Here is a 25,240-nt window from a genome sequence, read left to right as displayed (position 1 = left end):
TCTCTTTTCCTCAGCCTGACTCGAGCTAGTCGCTCCTCCTCAGCCTGGCTCAACCTAGTCTCTCCTCCTCAGCCTGGCACGACCTAGTCGCCCGGCTCGACCTAGTCTCTCCTCCAAGCAAGGCCGGCCAGATTAGAGCAACTAGGTCAAGCCCCGCTTCATTGGTTATCCTGAATTTATAAATTCTGCTTTTATAAAATAGCCTTCAGGTGCAATCCGAATTTTTGCTCCGCCCACGAATCTAGAGTGTGTATTTCATGTTTTATTTTATGATCTTTTATTGATCTATTGTGATTTGATCTTGCATCCTACAGTTTTGTAGTTTGTAGTACAGTTTTTTTCCACTCTGGTTTAAAAAAAAAGTTATATTTTCTTGTATATTTTCTTGTAACATTTGACCTACACTGAGAGGTCCAAATGAGCCCCATGATTTGCTTTTCTTTTTTTGCTTGCTTCCAGTGGTTTATTTGATCAGCTGGACATAATATACACACACACACACACACACACACACACACACACACACACACACGCGCACGTGTCTCCAGCACACGCAAAACACGTACAATTTGTACACACAAACACAAACCCCAAAGGGTGAGAAAATAGCATTAAGAGATTATTCTAATCCCAGAAACAGAGAAACCACAGTTTCTGCTCCAGACTCTCAAATCTACATTATTAACATTCCTTATTGTTAATGCTTATTTATAGTATTCACAACAGTTGTGCCAGAGAAACAGACTGAATGGTTTTAAATCTTTCACAAGTATTTGGTCATTAATTTTAACTTCTGACTCGCCCCAAGCTGCTAACTGGTTGCTTCCATTCGTCATTAAATCACATTGTCTCAGTAATTAAAATGATAGATTAAATATCAAATATCGGTGAAAGTCGTATGTCCGCTAAATGAAACATTATGGGGTGTTCTTTTAGAGCTCACTGACCATGTGGGTCGAACCACCAGTTCAGAGAAGGTTTCTGCGAGGGGAAGAAGAACAATATGGACACAATGATGACTCCAGTGACTGCGTCTGAGACATACCTGCAGGACAACAAGGAAGGGATCTTCACTGGAGAAAGAACAGTGGGCAGGTTCTCAATACACACAGCACATTCTGTGTTCATTTCCAAACAAGAAATGACATAATAACAAGCAAACTACTATTTTTTCATGTGCCTCTCTTACCCTTTTTTAAAAAACACAGACCAGCCAGTGACGAATTTAGGATCTCTTGTGAACAGCAGAACAGCAAACAAAACAAAAAAGAAAGCAATCGATCCCTCTGCAAAACTGAAAGTGAGTTAACAGTCAGTAAAGAAGGGTTGGTGATGTAAATGTCCTCCCTCATCCTGAATTGCATGAGATTTAAAGATATACACAATGCTCACTTTATGGGCCCTAGATTTCTGTAATCTTCTTCTATTAGAGCCTTTGCTCTGGCCTCTGCCTTGGCTCTCCGGTCGTGTTGCGTGAAACACAATCTGCACAAAATAAAAACACCCTGTGTGACACATTGATATCTACAAAGGGAAATTATTGCTCTCCATATCTTTATTACATTATTACATGTCGTTTAGCTGACGCTTTTATCCAAAAATGACTTACAATTGCCATATATGTCAGAGGTCACATGCCTCTGGAGCAACTAGGAGTTAAGTGTCTTGCTCAGGGACATGTTGGTTCATTGAGACACAAGACATCCACTGCTCCATCTCTCAATACAACGAGTAAGCCTTTTCTCTCATATGAATATAAATCAATATGATGACCATCTTGACGTTTGGCCTTCATTCTTTTGGATTAAAATCCAGATTATTTTAACACGATTGTATACCGTTTCATAAGTAAGTAAAGTTACATATTCTCCCCTTAACAGATCCAAATCTCAAAGTTATTTACAATAAAATGTAATACAATTATTAAAACGCATAAGAAGGAAAAATCTTGTCTAACTCAAAGCATGTTTGAATAAATAATAGAAATCATAATGATAACAGTCCGACTGCTTTTTAAAAGAATCAAGTTAAGGATTAAAATCTGAACTTTAACAACGTGATCACATTACCGCGTGTTCAATCCCCCGTGGAGAAACGCGATCCAAATCCATCCCAAAAACAGGAAGAGAAGCATGAGCGGGAAAGCGAATGCAAACCAAGAGCCAAAATTGATGAGGTCGCAGTCTGGAAAGTAGCTGAAAAACAAAGTAGCTAGTAATTGTTTTTGATGATGCAGAGTTTTCGTTTTTTAGGCAAGACCCCCCTAAAAAAGAGAAGTCACCTTTTCAGCTGTCCAATCAGGATGAGGTTGGGCGCGGTGCCTGTCAGCGTGGCGGTCCCTCCGATACTGGCTGCATAGGGAATGCAGATCAAGAATCCTTTCCACACCTTCAGCTGGTACGCCGACTCCGTTTGGATCTCCTCAGCTGTCCTCGTGTCACTCTGCTCCGTCTCATCTGTGCTTTTGATGTTGTGAGAGACATGATTGTTTCAAATTAACCGTGAATAAGTACAGTCATTCATTTTCATCGAAGGAATTTAACACGGGACTAAGACGATTTAGGAAATACGCTCATTTGCTTTCTTGCTGAGAGAAAGACGAGAAAATTGATACAGCTGGCAGCTTGTTAGCTTAGCTTAGCAGAAAAACTGGAAATAGATGCAATCAGCTAGCCTCTCTCTGTCCAAAACTAATGAAATACATGCACAAAAGATAGTGTAGAAATGCCAAGTTGTAGTTTTAGGCTAGGTTGTGTGCATTGGGATTTTGTTTTTTAACTTGTGGACAGCAGAACAGATGAGTTGTTTCCCCTTGTATCCAGCTTCAATGCTAAGCTAACAGTCTCCTTGGCTGTTGTGTCGTTTTTAGCATACAGGCACGAGGGTGTTCTCATATAGGAAACCACAAAAGCAAAATTCCCCAAATGTCAAATTTCTTTAAAACAATGCCAACAAAATTCAATCCAATTTGATTTAAATGTTGAGAAGGATGTAAAGGGTTGTGTGAAAGGATCTCAGAGTTTGGTTCTTACCCATCTATTGACAGCATTAATTTTTCTGAGGGCATTGAGGGCAGCGTATGCAACTTTACTGTGGACTGACCTGAAAGGAGGTGAAACAAAGAGTGGCTGTCATGTAGTAGTACAAGCAAGAATCAGGGGAAAGCTCATATACTTTATATGTTCAAATATTTAATAAATGACTTTAGGTCCATCCAGCATCATTTATCACCAATTTGATGTTGACTAGCTTTGGGTCCCAGAAACATCCGTACAAAGTCCAGCCCTTAGATTACATATTAAAGGCTAGTAAAGATAAGGTTTTTTGTCATCTAGGGTTGACATATAATCACAAAAGAAAGTTGGTTTCCCAACACATATTTGTTTATGGTTACACATCAAGCAGTTACAGAGCAACATTAGGATTTATATGAAGTCAGGATTCTGGCCATTGGATGAATGTAAGTTAAAATATTTTTTTTCTTTTTGCTTTGTTCTTGGTCTTCACCAACTCCAGAGCCTTTGAGCTGCTTGCTGCGGATGAAAGTTTTACGAAAGCAGTGTGACTAAAATAGTAAAGTTGCTGGCAGGAAAACTTAAAAGATGAGCTCAAATTAAAAAATGCTCACCTTCACCCTTTTACATCCATTTTTAAAATTAAAAAAAAAGTACATTGATTAGAGCAGCTCCAAGTAAACAGTCATTCCCCATGGCAGGTGAACAACATAAAAGTACCATTTATTTGGTCATTCTCAGGATCCCCTGGGGACTTGCTCTTCCGTTTCAGGGTCTCCAGGTCTCCAAACAGACTCTCCAGAATGGCATTAGCAATAGGGAGCATCATGGCTGTGGTGGCGGTGTTGCTAAGCCACATGGACAGGAACGACGAGGTCAGCATCATTCCCATTATAAGCCTAGGGAAATAATTCAGTCTCAAATTAAGAACATAAATCATTATGATGGCTGCTGACTTGGAAGATGCTCTTTTTGGAATAAGGAGCACGCTATCTTGGAGGATAAGCTTGGCGATATTCTATATTTTCTTATTGTCAATCAAATCCATGAAGACTAAAGACCAAAATCTTTAAAAGGGTTCACAAATACATTGTTTTTTTTAAACATACACTATATGATTTCCTTAAACCTTTCCTCTTATGACAGCCGAAGGATGGTGCATGACAGATCAACTCAAAATGAGCTACGGCGCCCATGTTCCTCATCATTAAAGCATATGTTGCACAGCAGGTGTAAGTGTTTACATTTTGGAGAGAATAAGAGAATTATAAAAAATACATTGTTGTGCTTCTACCTCAGGGAGAATCAATCAATCAATTACAATGTATTCCCATCAGCCTCTTCATACATCCCACTAGCCTACAGTGCAACAGTGTGGCTCACTGAAGTGTTTCTATAGATTTTTGGACAACAATGGAGCTCTATGGCACTGTATAAGATATATAAGATGTGTCAGGTTTTAGCGACACAGGCAATACTTGTTAGTAGATCAATTTATTGTTAGTTTTGTTCTTTTTATAAGATTTGTTGGGAAGAAGAGCAATCAAGAATAGTACCAGACATATCCTTTAAGGGTTTTTCCTGTCCAGATTTCTCACCAGGCTGGTTTTACTCCGACAATAGTGAGGACCTTTAGGGCGATTCTGCGATGCAGGCCCCACTCCTCGATGGACGACGCCATCACAAGACCACTGAGGAAAAGAAAATTGGTTTCCAGGAAGTACTGAGGACAGACTGTTTTGGATGGTAGAATTCCCAGAGTTGGGAAAAGGCAGACCGGTAGCATTGCCGTGACGGCCAGAGGAAGGGCCTCTGTGCACCAAAACATAGCCATCAGCACCACCACATAAAGACATTTTCCCTCCTAAAAGATAAGGAACATGTGGTTATTAATCTGTAGCCAGGGGGAGAAATAGAATGAAGTAAAGTGACTTTGTCAGAAAGAGAGAAAATGTATCCATGTGCACCTGTGTGCATAAGAGGAATGCTTCTGTAGTTAAACACAATGCATAATGATTAGTCCACAGTGATTGCTAAAAATATAGTTTAAAATCAATACATCAATGGCTGGTTTAATGAAATATAAAATAATAACATAAACACATTTTTTAGATTTAGGTTAGTGAGACGTGGCTGCAGCTAATATGCTACTTGTAGTATCTTTTATATAAGTAGGCAAACCCTTCATGATTCTACTCCACTACATTTAAAACAGGGAAATGTCTATCATCTATTAACACTTATAGTTACAAATGACTTTTTACATAAAAACATGATTGAAAAACATGATATGCTTCTTAGGTATGATAGGATGCAGAAGTACTAATTCAGTAGTATACAAATTATGTGAAATATAACATGCTCTTGCATGTATTTGTTAGTGATAAAACACAATAAAACATATTTGCATAATTTATGTTCAATATTCTGCATGACGAGTTTACTTTTCAGTACATTTTTCTAATAATAGGCCTACTTCATTTTCAAGTCAAGACTTTTACATGTAATTGAGTACTTTTAGAGTAAGCTACGCTATTTTCTATTTGACCCTTGTGTTGTCTTCCCGTCAAAATTGAAAATCAAAACTTTTGTTAATGTTTTTCATTGTTTTAAAAAAAAACTTTTCACATTTTTGTGCCTTTTTCAACACTTTTTTTCCCACTGTTTGTCACTTTTTTGACATTTTCAACACTTATTAACTTTAGTTTTACAGTTACTTTAGGAATGTATGTTCAATATACCTCATTTATAGGAAATTTTATTTAATGTTTGAGTTAGAAAAGCAGAAATTAGAAATCAGTTAGACTGAAATCAAAGGAAAATATGTTGATGGACAATCCTAGACTGGAATATGTCAACTTTTAGTCAATACTATAGGCATTTTTGTTTTTTGAAGTGCTATAAAATTGAATAATGAAATTGAAAAATGAAAATAAAAGAGATAGAGATTTGTACTTGCGAAAGAGCATTGTGTGAAATTAATCATGTTATTTGGGGTAATTACAACTGGGTAGTCAAAAAGAACATTGATGTAGGAAAACGGGTCAGTTTGACAACATGAGGGTAAAGTAAAGTACTCTGAGTACTTCTTCCGGCACTGAGCCTGAGTGCTTTGATTCCATTCATTAGGCTATTTGTGACAAAAGACACAATAAATAGCTTAAATCACTCACCTTTTCCGGCAGAGTAAAAAGTAACGGCAGGAACACCAGTGGAGTGAGCAAGAGAATCAGCTGTTTGTGGATGCACCACAGCTTGTTAGAGACAACTGACATTTTCATCTCCGGAGTGAACTTTGGTTCCGCTTAGAGGGAAGGGAGCACCAGAGAGTCTGAGGAGCCTGCTTGGACGTACTCTGAGGACTCCGTCCGAACACAGGGAAGATTAACTACCCCACTAACACGCCACTACAGTTTAACTCCTCGTAGGGTGGTGACAATAGCTGACAGACTTGAGTGCGACGTTTAATAGACTTTTTGTGCACAGACAAGTCTGTTTGGAAAAAGCCTGTTCAGAAGCATCTAGAAGTAGGGGAATGACATCTGCATAGTGCCAGTAACACCACTATTAGCATACCAGTATGGATCTTGCCCACTAAATTTGCTCTATTGTGTCTTTTGTATTGTATGTTAACGTTTTAAATCCCATCAAATTTGCCTCTTCATTAATTCCTGCTAAGTTTAAAGTAACAATACAATTGGTATCATGGTTGTTAAAGTTTTTTAAAGGTTGGGGAAATGTAAAAAAACATTTGCGTAACTGTTCTCTAAAGATTGCAACGTTAGGATAACGTTAGGGGAATGTTCTATAAAGGTTGCAACGCAAGGATAACGTTAGGGGAACGTTCGCTAAAGGTTGCAACATTGGGGGAATGTTCTGAGAACGTTCAGTGTAACCAAAAACTAATGTTCCCAGAACGTCAAGAAAACTTTTCAATCAACCAAGTCCCTAGTGTGCCGGGGGTCACACTAGGGACCTAAAGCAGGCCTGCTGAGGAGGATCTCAGTGAGAAGGCAGGTGAGGTAGGTGGGGGTAAAATTGTGTCGGCCTTGTGTGTCAGGAGCAGGACTTTGAAACATATTCCGCGGGCAAAAGGAAGCCAGTGCAGTTGCCTAAAGCAACGGTGTTATGTGGCCAGTGGATTTGGAGCATGTTATAATCCTCGCTGCAGAATTCTGACTGAGTTGGAGCCGGTGGGGTAGCTCATTAGGTTTTTCAGACAAGATGGAATTACGGTAGTCAAGGCGGGATGTCACAGCATTGACAAGGACTTCTGCACTCTTTTGGCTGAGCGCTGGGCAAAGCAGGGCAATGTTCCTTACATGGAAAAGGCACTTTGAGGCTTACTTTTTATGTGCGCACTAAATGAAAGTGTACAAGACACCAAGGCTCTTGATCTGGTTGGAGCAAGGGATGGTGCTGCCATCTACAGAAAGGGTGCAAAGTTCCATCTCAGCAAGAGCTGATTTGAAGCTAAACACTAGCAGCTCAGGCTTACTATTGTGCAGCTCCAGGTAGTTTTGTGTCATCCACAAGTTGATGTCGTAAAGGCAGGCAGTGATTACAGCTGGTGGAGATCTGGCTGTGGGTTTGGTAGATAAGTAGAGCTGGGTGTGGTCGGCATAGCATTGGAATTGACCACTATGTTGCCTGAGGATAGTTTGAAATGGGAGGAGGTAGACAATGAACAACAGAGGGCCCGACACAGACCCTAGTGCACCCCTCTTGTCACAGCACAACTCTCAGACTTGCAACTCAGCATTTGTACATACTGTGTCCTTCCAGAGAAATAGGAGGTGAACCACTGGTGAACACTGCCCCGCACTCTGATATTTGCTAAAACATTCCAGGAGAAGATGGTGAGAGATGGTATCGAAGGCTGCACTGAGATCAAGGAGAATCATTTACGCAAGAGAACACTTTTATAGCAGTTTTACCTCCCCTTCAAACCGAACGTTTGAAGGGGAGTGACGTCTGTGACGTCCAGAGTTTTTAGAAACGTTTTCTTGCAGTATGCAGGAGTAAGGCACATAAGTCCCTCACATAGGACCACAAATCAGTGGTTTAACAATTTTCTTTGGTTTGCAGAAACCATCTCTGTCACTTTTGATTCTGTCTTAAAGGAGACATCATGAAACTTAAGTGCTTTTGCACATTCATTTGGGTATCTGGATTGCCTACAATCATATTTCCAGGTCAACAATATGTCGAGGGCCACAACAGGTTGTTTCCAAGGCAACTTTAAATTAATTACTTTTCAACACATTGGCAATACCGCCTGATAAACATTTATGACATCAGGTTTCATTGATATGGTAATGTTGATTCAACATTTATTTTGCAGTGAAATTTCAATATGAACAATAATGATGATTCCAATAGATAATCAATATTTATTCATTGTTGGCTTGCTGGCTAATAATTCACATTTTTCACAAAAATACCATCACAACTCAAGTTAAAGCCTCGCATTCAAAATTGTACTTAAGTAAAAGTACAAAGGTTTTACCATGGAAATATTGCATGAAAAGAAACAAGTCAAGTACCTCAGATTTAGTACCTTATTATAAGTACAGTACTTGAGTAAATATACTCTACAGACGTCTAAAGAGCCAGGTCAACCCCATCACCAGGTCATAGACAGCACCCCGAGGAGCATCAACTGATGCTTCCTGACTTGTTGTGGCCTTTATGCCGAATGGACCCTGAAGTGTTGCCGTCCACCAAATCACAAAAAACTGAATAAATACTTCAGGCTTTGCTCTCAAGTTCTGACATGCTATGACCTCCTTCAAAAGAGGAAGAAAATCTGCACATGCCAAGGGTGCAAGGGTATTTTAGAATCAGTAGGGAAACACTATATACCTAAATGTACTGTACATTTATGTCAATTTCTAAAAAACAGAAATGCTATGCGGACTGTGTTGTAACCCTAATGTAACTGTAACCTGATACTTTCTAAGAGATAGTTATGCTTATTTACCAGAAATCGCATGGTGCTTTACGCTCCTATTTAAAAAAAAATTTTTTTCAATTTGAGTGTCAATTTGAGTGTCAATTTGAGATACACAAATAAAGATGACATTTTTTTAAGACAAGAAACATAGGTGGGATGAGCCAACATCAAAACATGAACAGCATTGTTTCTAATTTGTTCAAATTTTTATACTCAAGTGTCTTTACTCTACCTTCAAAACATTAATATAGTAGCAAAAAGATATTTGCTATGTAAAGATATAGAGACTGATCGAATCGTCATTAACTCACAAATTTATTGAATCCAAGTTACAGTATTTAAGTAAGAGATACTTACTTGCTCACTCCCTAGTGCATCGGACAAAATACCGAATCTCACAAATTGAAATTACGTAACTGTTCAATTCTATCAACTCTTTAGAAAGAATCCAGATGGTTCAGTTGATTTGATTGTGTCTGAATGTGGTGGTGGTGTTGTCTGCCAGTAGGTGGGGATCTGTGCACATTTTCCTTCACTCTGTGCCTGCTGAGCCGTCTTGCCTCCTCAATGATCTCAAATCAACATTTTCAAAGGCACTAATCCATTTAATGCTTTTTGCTGCATTAGTAGTTTAACTTTGTAAACCAGGAGGAGAACTCGGAGGCAGACGCTCACCCGCTCTCTCACTGTGACGATGGGTGGGTGTTGGCGTCTGCAGGATAAAAGCTGCTAGATTTCTTTACATCTCCAACAGGGAGAGATGCAGACTGGAGTGCATGAATGCAGCATATTGACATGCTGCGCTTACACACTTAACTTCCTAAACCTCAAGGTCTTCAGCCTTCAATCTAAAAGTCTGAAACTGATAATGAAAGAAATGATTAAACACAATATACATCTGATAACGGCTTGTTGATGTGTTTATTGGTCTTAGTGGTTCTACTCATTTCAGAGGAGTTTCATTTTCTTTGTGCAGTCGAATCATGACAGGAAGTATAACGTAATGTGGTGTCCCAAAAGCCGTGGAAGACACTTGCTTTAGTTTTATCCTGAAAGGTAAATGTATCATTTGTCATAGTAATTAAAAGCACACCTAAAAACAGAAATAATTAGGTGAGTTTTGCCATTTAAACTCTGTTAGCATGTCAGAAGTCAAATTCCTGTACATACATTCCATTTTACAATATACCTATCACAATGTCAGCTATGTTACAATAAATGGTGTTTACACCTGTAGAAGCATGCACATGGTGTGTGTGCGAGTGGTTTTTGTTCCTCTTAATGTAGAAATCACAACTTCTCATGTCTGTTCCTGTTTAGATGGGAAAAAACTTTACTTGGTGGGTTTATCGTGCCAATAAAAAGGTCACATGTGGTTTGGTACAGCAGTGACACATTTTTACAAACTGAGGCTGCTTTACTAGAAAATAAATCTCTGAAAACAAGTGAAGTACAGTGCATAAGAAATGCAACAATAAAATCACTTATGTAGCTGATTTTGAAGATTTGTCCACTATTTACATGATCTCACAGGTCAGCTTCATCACTAATGCTGCCATCGTCTTGAAGACCTCATACGAACAGCTTCAAAGACCTGCAGGACCAAAAAAAGAGACAAAATGGCCCAAATGAAATCAATTCAGCAAATTGTTCAACTGGAAAGAAGCCAACTCACCACGCATGTATGAAAAAAATGAAAAAAGATTGAGACGGCCTGCTGTTAGAGGAAATGATGCCGATCAGAGCAGGACTCAAAAACAAAACTAAATCATACGTAATGTTCAGTGTCAGCCAATGTCTCATCATAATGCATCTAATAATGTGTGTTTCATTTAATAATAATACTACAGTACACAATAATAAAACAGCTCAGAGAGTATAATCTGTTTACATTTACAAAGATAATATTTGCTCAGTTGTTCTGTTGTTTCTAATATTCCATGTTTGTGAATGGGGCCTGCAAATTATAAAAAGTGCCTTTCAATATAATGTAGTCTAGTTCAACACTACTGCAAATTACAGTATAGCCTCAATAACAAAAATGAATTAATACCTATCTGACAGTGTCAATAGAAACTGAGCGTAATTATCTATGTAAAGGTATAATTTCTGGCGGAGCTGTTGTATTGGATTGCATTTGTTTTTCTTATGAAGCCTCCATAATAAAGTGGCTACTGAGTGTAAAATTATTATTTTAATTGTGAGACAAATAAGCAAGTCCTGAATAACAGAATACGTTGTTTGTCTGTGCCATCTAAAACAAAACATGTTGTATGTAAAGCCCACATCAGCGGTTTCTGCTGTTGTGTTCCACAAGGCTCCGTTTTAGGCCCCATTTAAAATAAATGGTATGACACCACAGAGGGCTGCTTTGCGTAAGAGAGCACTATGATGTAGTTTTATTTCCACTTCAAACCATGCGGAAAGCAGAAGGCCTTAAATCAGCAATTTACCCACTGTTCTTTGGTTTGCAGATGTGAAAATACAAAACTATCACTTTTGATTCTGTCTTAAAGGAGACATCATGAAACTCACTTAAGTGCTTTTGCATGTACATTTGGGTGTCTGGATAGACCCACGAATCACAAAATACAAGTATGAACCAGAAAACGAGACTGATATGTCGCCTCTAAATTTAACCACTTTATGGTAATGTTGTCTTTAAAACGGAAAATTGAATAGACAAAAGAATGATGTAAGGATTTTTCACTTCAGACATATTGTGATGATTAAACATTTTTTGTAAAAAGCACTACATTGATTAGTACCAGCCCCTCCACTATTCCACATCCAGACATGACAATCTTTATGATTAATTGCTCTTTTCCATTACACGTTCCAATTTTAATTTTAATTATCTATAAAGCACTTTGTCCATGTGCTCAGTAAATGAATTTACTTGACTACGTTTGCTTCATAACTTGCAACAATCAAGTTATCTTGCAAGCTACCACTTACAGGCCTGTAACATTAGCAGGGTACAAAGAGGACAAACCAGCTATAATATAATAAAGATGGCGTTAGACTGCCAAAACGAGTTTCTGAGTAACGTTGGCAGTGACGTTACGTTCAATGTTAAAGCCCATGTTGCAGGTTTAATTTTGCAACAAATTCGGGCAAATTGCTTGTTGGCAATCGTTACTTGAACTGTTATCCATTGTCTTGATGGTGTTGGATATCGCAAAACTGAATATAATACAAAAAGTAGGCACTATTTTACAGTGTTTTCTTCCCCCCCCCCCCCAATGCATTGCATGACATCACATTGGGGAGGAAACAGAGCAGACTGCGCAGTCTTTGCTACTGGTCTGGCCTAATGTGGCTTTTGATCTTTTATTATTAACAGTCTATGGTCTTGACCGAGTCCAGGTGACTTTATTATGTTTATAATAATATTGGAGGGAAATGTGAAACACAGCTTATCTTATATGTAACTATCTATACCCGTTACCACCATGATGAAAAGTAAAGACCCACAATAACATATGCATCAAACTTTAACCGGATCAAAAAAAGGCTCTGAGAAGGACCAAGCAGACGGGGATGTTGTAAGGCTTTTCACGAGTTTAGACAGCTAGCCATTTGTACCTAGCCCACAATAGCAGTACAAAGCGGACGAACGGTCTAGCCAACATTAGGCGTTGACGTTACACTCTCGACCTGACACCCCAAAAAACACACAAGTTAACAGAAGCTGGACGAAGCATAAGTACCTATATCATAAACAACATATTTCTGAACTTTTACCACAGAGGTGTAAGAAATATTGTTCAAAATCCAAGTGAAACAGTTAACTTTTGAACAGCTTTGTGAATTCTTTTGAACTTTGAGTGTGAGTCTTCTTCCAAAGATGCATTGCGCGAATCAAAATACGGGTAAAAAAATCATTGCTGAAAATTCCTTGAAAGTAACACAGTATATCAGAGCGTGTTTGTACAGACTTCTCTTACAGTCTACAGCGCGTGAAGATAAGTAGAGTTTATTTACCCAAATGCAGATTAGAGATATGACAATCTTGCCGAGACCCACTGCCAGGTAGCCTATGATGCTCCACATGACCGGCAGGTCCAACGCTTCTTTGTGGCATGCTGCTTCGGACTGAGTCGTGTTCCACACGGCTGTCATTGTTGTCAGGTCAGCCTGGGTCGCACACGCTGCAGTTAGACACAATGTTTAAATGAGATATGTCAGTAGTGAAATCTATCCCAGTAATAAATGTTGTTTGACACTGGTCATCTCATCGATGATGAAACATAATTCTTTCAAAAAGTTTAGCAGACAATTTGACAGAAATTCCAATTCCGAAAGCAGGTTTTTGTCTAAAAAAGGAATTATTCTATCAAGCAGAGGAAACATTTGTCTGTCGATTGACATTTCATTTTTAACAAGCCGTAGAATACATATACTGTATGTTTGGAAAATGCATGTCACAGTGGAAAGGAAAAGAATGTGCGTTTAAGCAGATGAAAAGGTGTTTCCTGCTTTTTGATGTGGCTTGACACAAGTGACGCATAAATTGGGTCAAAGCAGACAAGTTTGGGTCGTGATCTTCCTTTTTGTCTGATAAATGATTCCTTAATTCAGGCCTGTGTGCAATATGTGTAAAAACAACAAAGTGTAAAGTTTAGTTTCCCCTTGTGGGATTAATAAAGTATAATAAAATTTAAAAGAAAAATTAAATTTTGTATGTGTTTTTCGATACATATACAGATTATTTGAATTATATATTAATTAGAGTGCTCATTTTTGTTGCATCTTCAAAAGTTGCAACAAAAAAACCTCAAACATACTCTCAATTCTTGAGCATTAGTCATGTATTTAATCCTCTGCTGTCATATTGGAATATTTGGGCTAATCTGAAGATGCATTATGTATGGCACATGGTTTAACAAAGTTTCATTCCAATCTTGTATGTGTTGATTTGATAATTTGCAGTTCCGGACGTACTTTACAGGAAAACTGATCTCTGATGACAATTACTTTGTAGTCTTGAAAAACCTTTGCAACTTGGATGTTTCCTGCATCATTAAATGTCAAAGATGAAAGGAAATAGCCTGTTTCACTTGCAGCTGCCACACACATCTTGTCATTACATTACAAATCCCAAATTTACTAATAAATTACTAGTAATTAGTTACAGTTACTACTTCACTTAAGTCAATAAAGTACTTTTCCAATTCTTGCATGGAAGCTAAAAGTAATAAGTTACTTGAGAAAGTAACTTTTGCATTACTTTTAAATATCAGTTTCAATTGTCTTATTAATGCTATCTTATTTTAATGTTGCTGTGGGACAGGGTGGGACAAGACAAACAGTATATGTAACTATCTATACCCGTTACCACCATGATGAAAAGTAAAGACCCACAATAACATATGCATCAAACTTTAACCGGATCAAAAAAAGGCTCTGAGAAGGACCAATCATGGGGTTAGGGGGTAATAGACAAATACTGTATCAGGTGTCTATGTTAAGATGGTGTCTCACTTTAGTCTTTACATGCTTATGCACATCATGTGTGTTATTTATAATATTTACTTTCCTTGTCAAGTTAAGTGGCTACACATTACATTGAGGGGGGGACCCCAAATCAAATCCTGCTCAGGGCCCCCAAAAGTCTAGTGCCGGCCCTTGTTATGCCCAACACTAGAGAGGATATATTAAAAACCATATCAACATACTATCTAGATATGTTTGTAACTCAGTTCAGATGCTTTAATTGAGTCTTAAATTGTGGTGTAAGTTAAATTCATTGCTTACCGTGAACCGTTAGGTTGACTTGAAGATTCTGATTTTGACCCCCCACGTTTGCACTGATGGAACACTCGTAGGTGCCTGAGTCTTCAGGTGTCACACTGGGGAGCAACAAACTGTGTTTCTCTCCAAACATGGGTAGGGGTGAACGAGGGAAGCTGTAGTACTGCGGGGTATCGTTATTGTTAGCCTTCCTGACTATACCATTTTTCTTCTTCTTGTTGTTGAGCTGTTTAAAGAATCAACCAAAAATGAATTTGTCAGATTGAATGAAACTCCCGACACACAAGATAAAAACAAACCATTATTGTGGCATTTATTGGAGCTTAAATTTAGGGGATCACTGACCTTGTACCATGCCACAGAGAAGAAATCCACGGTGCCCACACCTGGACCCCCACACTTCAGAATAACATCTTCATCGCAGTTTGCAGTTTGCATTTCCTGCTGACTCTTGGTTGCATAATGCACCAACAGCAGCTGAGATAATCAAACAGCATATTTACACTGAACTACTTTAGTTTTTATAATGGAGGAAATGATCAATACAATTTTATTAAACTTAACTCACCTTAATCAGCAATACCCTCTGTGACATGATTGCCGGTACACTTCATCTATCACTGGAGTCAGATGTAACAAGGGGTGTTCACATTTCCCCTAAAATGGACTCCTTTCCTGTAAAAGTGCACATTTTAGCTTTCAGGGCATGGTTTGGGGGCATTCATGATGTGAGGAAAATGTGACACCGTGTGGTGCTTCACAGCAGTGCATACTGTGTTAATACTCGTCATTTGAGATTTGGGTTACTACCTTCTTTTTTAGCAAGGCAGCTTAGAGAGTTGTTTAAAGGGGCCCTCCACCAATTTTAGGCTGCTTTACGAAGTGTGCTGTTCACAATCTGTGAATCCACCAACCTTGTTGAAGTGCAAAACTAAATTGTTGCTCTTTAACAGCACTTGGAAATCTGTGGCCTACCCCCCCACAGATAGTTGGGACGTTACGGATTTAACAACGTGAAAAGGACCCATTCAACCAGAGAAAAACATGCAACAAACAACAAGGCAACATAATGTGGGAAAACTATTTGTGTAATGCAAAATACAATGAAAAGACTGCAACCCGTTAGAATAATGATGAGATCAGGCTGTGTTGCTCCATGGGCAGTTTAGCATATATATATTTGAATTAATTTGATTTGGGATTTTCCCCACATCAAATGGATAAAAACATGATCCTGTTGAGAATAAATAGTACTCAACATAATATGAATATGTTGAGTATAAATAAGCTGCAACAGGTCTCACACGGATTGTACTTACAATAGTTCGTCAGCGGGATGCTTCTTTAAGAAACTAATCGTCCACCATACCAAGGCTCACATCAATCAAGCACCTAAACACACACACACACACACACACACACACACACACACTCACTCACACACACACACACACACACACACACTCATGAAGCTGGCTCATCCTGTTGTTTTCATCGCAGGGAACTCCCCATTGTCCCCCTTAAGCATATTATTTGTAGGTGTCGCTCTTGTTGACAAAGGAGGTCGATATATGGTTATTAATAGCAGACTGGCTTTATGGAAAAGGGAAGAGTGAGGTCTTTGGATTCCACCATCTGCATCAAACAATGCCTCATTTAGCAGCAGCTGGCACAGCTAGCGCAGGGACGTAGAAACGCAGGCCTACTGATGTTAACACTAAACATCGGTGGAGATGAGGATTTTTGGGCCGCTTCCTGCAGCTGTGAGCAATTTTAGATTTATGACAGGGAGTTATGTCAGTGTGAGAGATAGCAAATACAAAACATAATCTTTGTGTGCATCATATGATGCTCCACATTTCTTAAATATCTCTCACTTGTCGGTCACTGCAGATGTTCTATGCTGCATTTGTTAAGACGTCTTAATCAAGCACAAGGGGGTTTTACAGTTGTACAAAGTATGTGTTATTAGGAAGGAAGGTCACATGACTTATCAAAGTTGTGATTCTCTGAAGAATTGCTGGTTGCGTTCTCTGAAGGTTTATTTGTTGGTGTGAATGTTAGTGAGTGCACGTGTGATGTGTGCATGCAGCCCACAGTATGTGTTGCACGCCACAGTAAATCCCAGAGGTTGTTAGCACACCCAGCTGCTAGCGTAGGTCTCCATGTTTCTGTCAGCGAGGTTGTTCACTGCACACTCTTTAGCCTCTGATTGAGGAAATCCTCTGTTTGCAGAAATGAAGCGTCCCAATGGTTCCGCCGTCGCTCCCACAGGCCCTGTACACAGAGACTTTCCCATGAAGAGTGTGCATGTTTACTGGGCTTTGACAGATATATAGCTCTTTGATGGACCATAGCAGTGCCAATGCTGATTGGTGATACTTCAAGATTATTTGGGCCATTTTTTAATTAAACCACTAAAACACAAAAAAAAATTCCTTTTCAGATAAGATACCATTGACCGACATGAAGAATTCTTTCGGCAGCAAGGAAGCATTCAAACCTAACAAAAGCACAATAGGACAAGTAAAGACTTGTACAGCACATGCAATACAAAATACTCTAAAAGGTTTGTGATAAAAGAAGAGACAAACTGCTGCAAAAAGAATAGGGACAAGCTAAAGTGGAACCATTGAGTTTATGGTTTGTTTGCTTTTAATTAAATGCATTCATAACACATGGAATAAATGAACATTTTGCACCTCATTTTTAGAGACCTGTATTTCTGACAAGGACAGGATGTGAAGTTCCTTAAAGAAAGGAAGCTTTAGTGTCAGTAATTGTTGGTAAATTGCTCCTACTTTGGACCCATAAGCTGATTCAGACTCAACTCAGGCACAATGGATTGGAGTTTATAGTTTTATTTTATCGCAGCACTTGCAAGTGAAGTGAGTGAAACTATGTAGTGAAGTGGTTGTCATGGTGAATGCAGATGGCATCTGGTGGTGGGGAATTTGTGGCAGGCAAAGTCGGAGGATCAGCAGGAGGCAAAGTCAGCTTAGGAAGAGACACAGGTGAGGTTATTCCCAGCAGAGTCACAACTACGGGTCAAAATCTGGAGTTTAAGCCTGAAAAGTTACTACTTAAAGAGCGGAAACAATCTGGCAATGAGCAAGTGGAGAGCCGTGTTTCTTATGTTGAGCTTGATGGTAAATGGGGGTCAGGTGTGGACACACAGGGAAAGACAGACGGGGGATCCAACAGGAAACACAGGGAAATCCAGAAGTCACAGACCGGGCTGTGACACTTTAGATTTGTCATGAAAAATGTCTGGCAAAGAAAACTGACGCTCAGCGATGTTTTTACTCACCACCTTGACAATGTTGCCCATTTGATTTGTGTTTCAAAGGTCTGAACGGACACCATGATGGATCTGCAAAATTCCTGTCATTGAAAAAACGTCCCCAAGAAATATTTACCACAGTCTCTGGTTCCCTTTGCATATTGTTGTGTACTGCCACCATTACAAAGTAACCATAACTAATTAGTTATTTATTTAGTAGCTCTTTGAGCCAGAGTGACCAATAGAAACTCTGGAAAACACTGCTACCTTAATAAAAAAAATAAAAATAAAATAACAAAAATCACTTACTCTAACAAAGATTATCTAAATAAAGCCTGGAATTGTTGGTAAATTGACATCAATTTTTAAATTTAATTCAATAAACTCACACTGAGACATCTCAGAAATATGACAAAAAATTTTCATATTTCGTCAATTTTTCAGACTTTTTTCCATAACGTTACCTTACTACCATTACCTTACAGTACATTTTGGAATTCATGGTCAATAACCCTCATTTGTATAGAATTATAACTAACATTTGAGTTAAAAAAGCAGAAATTATGAATTATTTTGAGTAATAGTTAAGATCAGAGGAACATACACATGAGTTTAGTCAGGAATGAAAGTGATGAATTGTATTTGTAAAGAGCGTTGTATGGAATCCAATCCATTTTTGTGGTAATTTGGTTAAAAAGAAAACCATATATCAGAAATGGAAATTTTTTAAAGGGGTCTAATTTGCCCCGAGGACAAAAGGAGGGATGAATATATTCATTCATTCATTCATTCATTCAAGTCACGCATGCCAAAGACGATGATATGACTCTACTATTTGATCTAGTATTTTAATAATAATACCATTAGATAATACATTTGTTCTCTACTGAATGCAACAGTAACTGGCTGAAAGGATTCCTGTTTGTGAGGCTGCAGAGCTGAACCACACTGCCCGTTCAATTGTTTCTTTAAGGAAGCAAAAAAAACACACACTTTCAGTGTGTGTTACTGGAGTCTGTCCTCTGCCTCTGGGCTTTGGCAGGCTGCTGCGTGCGGGAGGTTGATTGTTCGAGCCTGCATCAGAACAGGGCAGTGTTACGACGCTCTGTATTGTTCCCTAATTTCTTCTCAGGGATTTCCTTTAACCAGCTCCCCACACCCGCCCATCCTATTCACTGTACGGCCCTCCATCATCCTCCCTCTGTCTGAAGGCCCTGCCAAACTCTCTGGCACAAGAAAAACATTGTTCTTGTATGTTTTCAGGAGACACAACCGCCTCCTCAGACAGGATTTTCTCTCCCACAGAGGCACAGCTGACTGTTGGGCAGACAGACGTCCTCCTCCTCCTCCTCCGTTCGGAAAAAGCAGTCATGTTCATTAAAAGCGGAAGACAAGGTGCCTGAGTCTTGAACCACAAAGTGACTCAGAACCATCAATATCTTTGACATGCAGGTGGAACAAGGGGGCCATCTCCCCAGACAGAGAGTGTTTGAAACACGCTGAAACTGACTGTGAGAGCAGAAGCCATTGAAATATTACCATGTGCAGGTCTGTTTCTAACAAGCGCTCTCTGGCAGGACTACAAAATGCTGACGTTAAGCACCCATGTGGGAATCGGGACTGCGCTCCCAGATGACGTTGAAAAAACACTTTACATCCTTCCCCGTTTCTGGGTAATCTATTTTAGCGTTTTCTTTTGGCGAGGCAAAGAGAGGAAGATGTTTGAACAGTCAGAGCAGTGATTTGTGTCTAATCTGAAGAGATGTTTGGATGTTGGAGCCATTGCTCAACAGGAGCATTTCCAAAATGTTCCCTCTTCTGTTTGTTTAGACCTATAACTATTAATCAATCAACATGAACAGGCTGATATGTTACATCATATCCGTTTCTACTACCTATTACTGCATGCACAAAGAACTCTCTGCAAAGGTAGGAACAAGAACACTAAACTGTGATCTGTCCCGTACAATAACACACTGGGCTTCATAACATTAAGACAAATCTCACAAGCACACACACACACACACACACAATAGTTTTAGGTTTACTTTAAAGTGAGCTTTATTGTACAATGAAGTTTTCTCAACTTTATTACTGCAGTGCAGCCATCTTGCATCTAAATCCAGAACACATATCTTCATGTCTTCATATTTAAAATCTGGTATGGTAGCAAACGGTCATAATCTACTCTACTTTTTAATGCTACTGCACATGCAGTGGTAGAAGAAGTATTTCAGTCTTTTACTTTAGTAATGATACCAAATCAATGGTGTAAACAAACTCCAATTACATGTAATAGTTCCTGTAATATTTGCTAAATGTACGTGTGAAATGTACATGAACTGTAATGCAGTGGCGAGGAAATACATTTTTCATACTGTTTTATCAGTAAGTAAAATAATTTTAATAGTGTTGTTTGTCCATGTGGAGCCAATTTTAGATACTTTGTATACTATCGGGTTGATTAGTGGCATAGTACTGCATCATATCACGTGTTTTTGCACCTAAAAAGTAACTAGTAAGTAAGTGTCAAATAAATGTAGTTTGGTAAAAATTACAATATTTCCTTCTGAAATGCTGAGGAGCATAAGTATACAATAGCATAAAATGGATATAAATAACGTACAAGTATCCTAAAACTGTACTTACAGTAGTACTTAAATAAGTGTACTTTGTTACATCCATCATGGCTTGCATGTCACTATTTGTTACAGATTGTTAAGTATATCCTTTACCTTTTTTATCATCATTTTATGCAACTACTAGTACAGTGTTTGTGACAGTTTTAAAGATAAACTGGGTCAAAGTAGCCATATTTTGGGTAAATGACACCAACCCTGGGTCAAAACAACCAATTAGTACTGGGTAAAGATAAGTTAGTAGTACTGCACTCAAACAGGTGCAACAGTACTGCAGTGGTGCTATGTTTTTCACCTTTTAGTGTGACAGATGGGAGCCATAATCATCTCTCTCCCTCTCTTTTTTTTAGTCTCTGTGCTTTATCTGTAGTTTAGGTTGCAGAGGTGAGTTCAGGCTTCATCCTTCAAAGACATGACATAACAGAGCAGACAACGCAAAGTAACCAAACGTTTTGTTCTTGTTGTTTTCTCATTCTATCTTCCACAAAATAATAGACTGCCGAGGTGGTTTTTTCCTCTCGGGTCATAAATCTGGCAGCAGGAGGATGGAGGAGGAACTGCCGTCTAGATTCGGTTCAGCTGTGCTGAAAGTCTTCCTCCACAGAATCCCTTTTGGGATCAAGAGATGCGAGCGTCCGAGGAAGAGGAAAAACCCACCGAATCGAAGCAGTAAACCTTTGCAGTAGTCCCCAGGTGGCTCCTCGCCTGTCAGCCGTGTTAAACACATCCACCCTGACCTTATTTCTCCCTCATCTCCTCTGATGCTCTCTGCCATCAATTTGTGACCTGTCATCTTGAAAGAAGAAAAAAAAAAATCTGTCCACATCCGAAATGGTTGAAAACTCACTATTTGGTTCGCTCATGCTGAAAAGCACCACCAGAGAGCAGTACATCTGGGTCTCAACGCCGGATGAAGTCAAGACTGGCGCTGACCCAAAGCTCGCCACACAGAGAGTTCCTCAGAGAGGTCGGCTGTGCGTTGTTTTCCCTTCCTGTGCCTCTGTGACGTCTTCCTGCCGGGGGGAGCCTTGGGGAGCCATTTGAGAAGGCCCCGGGGATCTGAGCATGGAGGACTTAGCACAGCAAATTCCAATTAGCCAGACAGGGCAGGTGGGGGATGGGGGATGGAGGGGAGCTCGGACCCCCAGCACGCACCTCCATCTGCCCTAAAATGCACTTTCCATACAGCCTCCTGTGTCACCCGGGAGGAGTCATTTTGAGCACTACATTTGCACGTCTGATTCAAAGTGATGCCAGACAGGAAACTGGGCTCAGCTGTCTGTGTGTCTGAGCTGCAAATCCGCCTGTTGGACTGATTACAACACTGTCTTTTTCAGACTGGAGAAGACAGAGACAGGCCTGCAGAGACTGGGCCGGATGTCTCCGCACTTGTGAAATGTTTCCCAGTGAAAGTGGTCTGAATTGCTCTGTGCTATGGAGACCACCTTGCAAGACAATCTCAAAGTAAATGTACAGAATTCAAACAGCCCTTTTCTAGTCTTAACGACAAGTACAGGAACCATTTGTACACATTCACGCACTGATGCTGCTCATCAGATTAACATTCACACACGTTGACACTCCAGTGGCGCAGCATCGGGGAGCACCTCTGGGTTCAGCGTCTTGCCCGAGGACACTTCGACACGGGATTCCAGGGCCAGGGATTGAACCTCCAACTTTCCGTTTGTTAAACGACTGCTCTACGAGCCACAGTTTCAACCACTGCTGACACGTGAACTGTTCCATTTATACAAATTCTGAAAAAAGTTTCCCTCAGGATCAACAGCAGCATTATAGTTGTGTAATTTTCCATGATTACACATCAGCGGGGTTTGACTTGTGTGCTGCAGCGTGACCTCCGACCTCTCACCCCATCTCTCCCTGTCCACCGGGCCCACAGCAGTGATTTATCCCTCTGACAAACCAACAGCTGTGTTGGGGGCTCCGAGCAGAGTGTGGGCTACTATTTGCCGTGACTAATCGATAACAGACTTCAAAAAGCAGACATCGTGAGATCTGGAAAAAAATACACCATTCATTGACACCAGAAACCTTGAGGCTCAGCGGGCTTCATAAACAACGTCTTGGCAACATTACTGGAAACATTGGAAATGTGTGTGTGTGTGTGTGTGTGTGTGTGTGTGTGTGTGTGTGTGTGTGTGTGTTTGTGTGTGTGTGTGTGTGTGTGTAAGACATCTTTCCATTAAGACATACAATACATTTTACACCACTAAGTATATCATTAAGAGAATAGATATTTGCAAAAGGAGCTGAAGATAAGCACAGTTAGTTATTTAAGCATTTTGAATTTGGTATTGTTCGTAATTTTCCAAACTGCAGTAACAGGTTGAAACAGAGAAAGTATCAAAAGATTGTTCACTTTCATCACTTTACTCTGCATGTATGTGCTAAGTTTTACATCAATGTCCCAGTCATTAACACAACCACAAATATATTTTGACATTGAGTTTTTTTCAAGAAACTGTTTTTTTGTATTCACCGGAAAAACCTGGGAAGCAGGAGGAAAAAAACAGCTTTTATTTTGATAAAATATATTTTATTTTAAACTTTCGAGGGGGTGAAAAAAAGACAAAAACTCATAAGTTTCCAACAAAATGCACTGCATCTGTGAAAGGCTTATGCTTAAATTTTCTCAGTCAAGTATAAATAGTCTCTTCTTCGTTTCCATCATTTGATCCAGCATGTGTGTGTTTGTGTGAGTGTGTGTGCTAACACCAGCTTTAACTCTTCCCTGAGAAAGTCTTTGAGGATTTTCAGGTTGCTAATCGTTCACTGGTCTTCAGTCAGCGTCTCATTCGCAGCGGAGCCAGCCCTCGCATTTTTAAACAGTCTTTGGCATCTTTTATCTGGAAAAAAAGAGAAACGTCTCAGTCACATAAAGATACAGCAATAATAATGTAACTACACCAGAAGGCATTGTATTTTTCTGTGGGGAAATAAAAACATAAGACCTGTTAATTTTCAACAAAACATTTTTCAGCTTCACTATTTAATGTCACATAAATGTACAAATGCAAAGTGAAAGGCCATACTCATTATGTTGTATACCACATTATGTTTTGAAACACAGTGTGAGGATCTCACAGTAGTCAAAAAACTGAATAAAAAACATCTGGGTCTGACCGTGGGAGGAATTTACAATGCAGCGCCAAGACATTTGCCGTGCGTAAAAGTACTTTTACGCACACACTCCAAGACAAAATAATGGAGTTACCCAAAAGTGGTAAGGGTTGAAAGATAAATAGATGATGCATTAGACGAAAGTTTCTCATAAAAGCATGATCAAGACAAAAAAAAAGGCCTGTGTTCACTTTGATATGTCTTTAGCACATTGAACACATCAGTTGTATTTCAGCTGCACTGGCTTTTAAGATGGCTTGACTATGAATATGCAGGACAACAGAATTTACCCCTTTTCTTTGGTTGCTCAAACAGAAGGTGCAGATGGTCCGCGGCTGTTGCGCCCCGCTCTCTCCACGCGCATGAACCGCGCCGAGGCAGGGCTGTCCATCAGCGCCGCCGTCTCCGAGAAGAAGCACGTTGGCCAGATGGGAAATGTAGCTGGATGCCAGTCGGAGAGTTTCAATCTTGGAGAGCTTTCTATCCACTGGCTCGGTGGGTATGAGAGTCCGGAGAGCCGTGAATGCGGTGTTGACACTCTGGGTCCTGCCTCTCTCCCTGGCGTTAGCTGCGCTCCTCTGTTTCACCACCACCGCGGTCTCCCCTTCCAGTCGGTGCGAAATCCTTCTGCGTTTTTTGGTGGAGCCACAGTAACTTTGCTCCGAGCTGCCGTCGCTTTCGCTGCGGTTTTCATCATCCTCGGACGTGATGGTGAAGTCGGAATAGATCAAGTGTGTCGCCACGGGCCGCAGCATGGTGAAAGTCATCTTCACAAGTATTAGGGGTCCCGGCCACAAATCCTCTGGTAGTTAAGACCGACAACAAACGCAGGGACCAATCCTACATCTCAATAGGTCGCACACTACACACTGCATGTAACCATCTGTGGAAAAAAGACTTTTTTTTAAAGAAAGCTGACCGACTTTTTACAAGTCAGTTTGGACTGGCCTATTATAGAGATGGACCAGGACTACCTGCTCAACTGGGCTCTTATAGCTGGATGGGAGGAGCTGCAAGCACGCACAACACACACACACACACACACACACACACACACACACACACACACACACACACACACACACACACACGCATAACAGTGTTACAGTAACCTCTCCAGTGAATAGACTCACAAATTATAACGCATCACAAATATACACTTAACAAATGCACCAGAACTTGAATATTTTAGTAATAGGTCTAAACTAGAAAAAGATAAAGTAAGTTATACATGTATCACTTAGACACATTGGCACTGTGTGATTTAGCAGTATTGCAAGGCACAATATCACATTCCCACTACATTTTAGTAGTACACATTAGTCACTAGTACTACATTATCCTTCCAGATAAACAGTATTGGAGTAAGTTGTACCTATACTTTGTGGTGGAAGAAGTATTTGGATCCTTTTCATAAGTAAAGGCAGCCATGCAAAACAGTTCAAATACT

At 39.7% G+C, this 25,240-nt stretch overlaps 3 protein-coding genes and 1 long non-coding RNA gene across 5 annotated transcripts in view; 1 reads left to right on the top strand and 3 right to left on the bottom strand.

The window, feature by feature from the left end:
• Window positions 1–6,495, bottom strand: part of slc13a3 (solute carrier family 13 member 3) — a 9,580-nt gene extending 3,085 nt beyond the window's left edge. Inside the window, exons 1-9 of one of the 2 annotated variants that reach the window (XM_034877461.1) lie at window positions 6,188–6,495; window positions 4,613–4,878; window positions 3,735–3,913; window positions 3,033–3,102; window positions 2,282–2,461; window positions 2,070–2,195; window positions 1,393–1,485; window positions 1,190–1,294; window positions 948–1,045 (exon numbers count right to left, since the gene is read on the bottom strand). In XM_034877461.1, coding sequence (XP_034733352.1) covers window positions 948–1,045; window positions 1,190–1,294; window positions 1,393–1,485; window positions 2,070–2,195; window positions 2,282–2,461; window positions 3,033–3,102; window positions 3,735–3,913; window positions 4,613–4,878; window positions 6,188–6,295 — 1,225 coding nt within the window. In that variant the 5' untranslated portion in view covers window positions 6,296–6,495. The remainder of the gene's footprint in view (window positions 1–947; window positions 1,046–1,189; window positions 1,295–1,392; window positions 1,486–2,069; window positions 2,196–2,281; window positions 2,462–3,032; window positions 3,103–3,734; window positions 3,914–4,612; window positions 4,879–6,187) is intronic. The other variant, XM_034877462.1, reaches the window with a different exon arrangement.
• Window positions 3,338–5,357, top strand: LOC117948028. The gene is made up of 3 exons (XR_004657380.1): window positions 3,338–3,460; window positions 3,787–3,889; window positions 4,638–5,357. It is a non-coding gene; the product is annotated as an uncharacterized LOC117948028 (long non-coding RNA).
• A 3,547-nt stretch (window positions 6,496–10,042) lies between the features above and the next one.
• On the bottom strand, window positions 10,043–15,402 carry LOC117948165. The gene is made up of 5 exons (XM_034877680.1): window positions 15,296–15,402; window positions 15,073–15,204; window positions 14,731–14,953; window positions 12,958–13,124; window positions 10,043–10,564 (listed from the first exon to the last, which is right to left on the bottom strand). The coding sequence occupies exons 1-5, from the start codon at window positions 15,320–15,322 to the stop codon at window positions 10,517–10,519; spliced, it is 597 nt and encodes a 198-aa protein (XP_034733571.1). The 5' UTR covers window positions 15,323–15,402; the 3' UTR covers window positions 10,043–10,516.
• Window positions 15,403–23,226: 7,824 nt separating this feature from the next.
• Window positions 23,227–24,805, bottom strand: tcf15 (transcription factor 15). Its single transcript, XM_034877681.1, has 2 exons — window positions 24,081–24,805; window positions 23,227–23,516 (listed from the first exon to the last, which is right to left on the bottom strand). The coding sequence occupies exons 1-2, from the start codon at window positions 24,555–24,557 to the stop codon at window positions 23,454–23,456; spliced, it is 540 nt and encodes a 179-aa protein (XP_034733572.1). The 5' UTR covers window positions 24,558–24,805; the 3' UTR covers window positions 23,227–23,453.
• Between the last annotated feature and the right edge of the window lie 435 nt (window positions 24,806–25,240).

Source organism: Etheostoma cragini, chromosome 7 (genome assembly GCF_013103735.1).
Source record: "Etheostoma cragini isolate CJK2018 chromosome 7, CSU_Ecrag_1.0, whole genome shotgun sequence".
Lineage (NCBI taxonomy): Eukaryota > Metazoa > Chordata > Actinopteri > Perciformes > Percidae > Etheostoma > Etheostoma cragini.
Note: the sequence above shows the minus strand (reverse complement) of the source record. Positions and strands in the feature narration are given on the sequence as shown.

Coding starts and splice junctions, on each gene's coding strand:
- LOC117948165 (XM_034877680.1), bottom strand. CDS start 15,322: ATGTCACAGAGGGTATTGCTGATTAAG. Junction 13,125..14,730: donor AGTCAACCTAACGGTTCACG/GTAAGCAATGAA, acceptor GTCTAACTGCAG/CGTGTGCGACCCAGGCTGAC. Junction 10,565..12,957: donor TATCTCTAATCTGCATTTGG/GTAAATAAACTC, acceptor TTGGTCCTGCAG/GTCTTTGAAGCTGTTCGTAT.
- tcf15 (XM_034877681.1), bottom strand. CDS start 24,557: ATGACTTTCACCATGCTGCGGCCCGTGGCGACACACTTGATCTATTCC. Junction 23,517..24,080: donor TGAGCAACCAAAGAAAAGGG/GTAAATTCTGTT, acceptor CTTTTTTTCCAG/ATAAAAGATGCCAAAGACTG.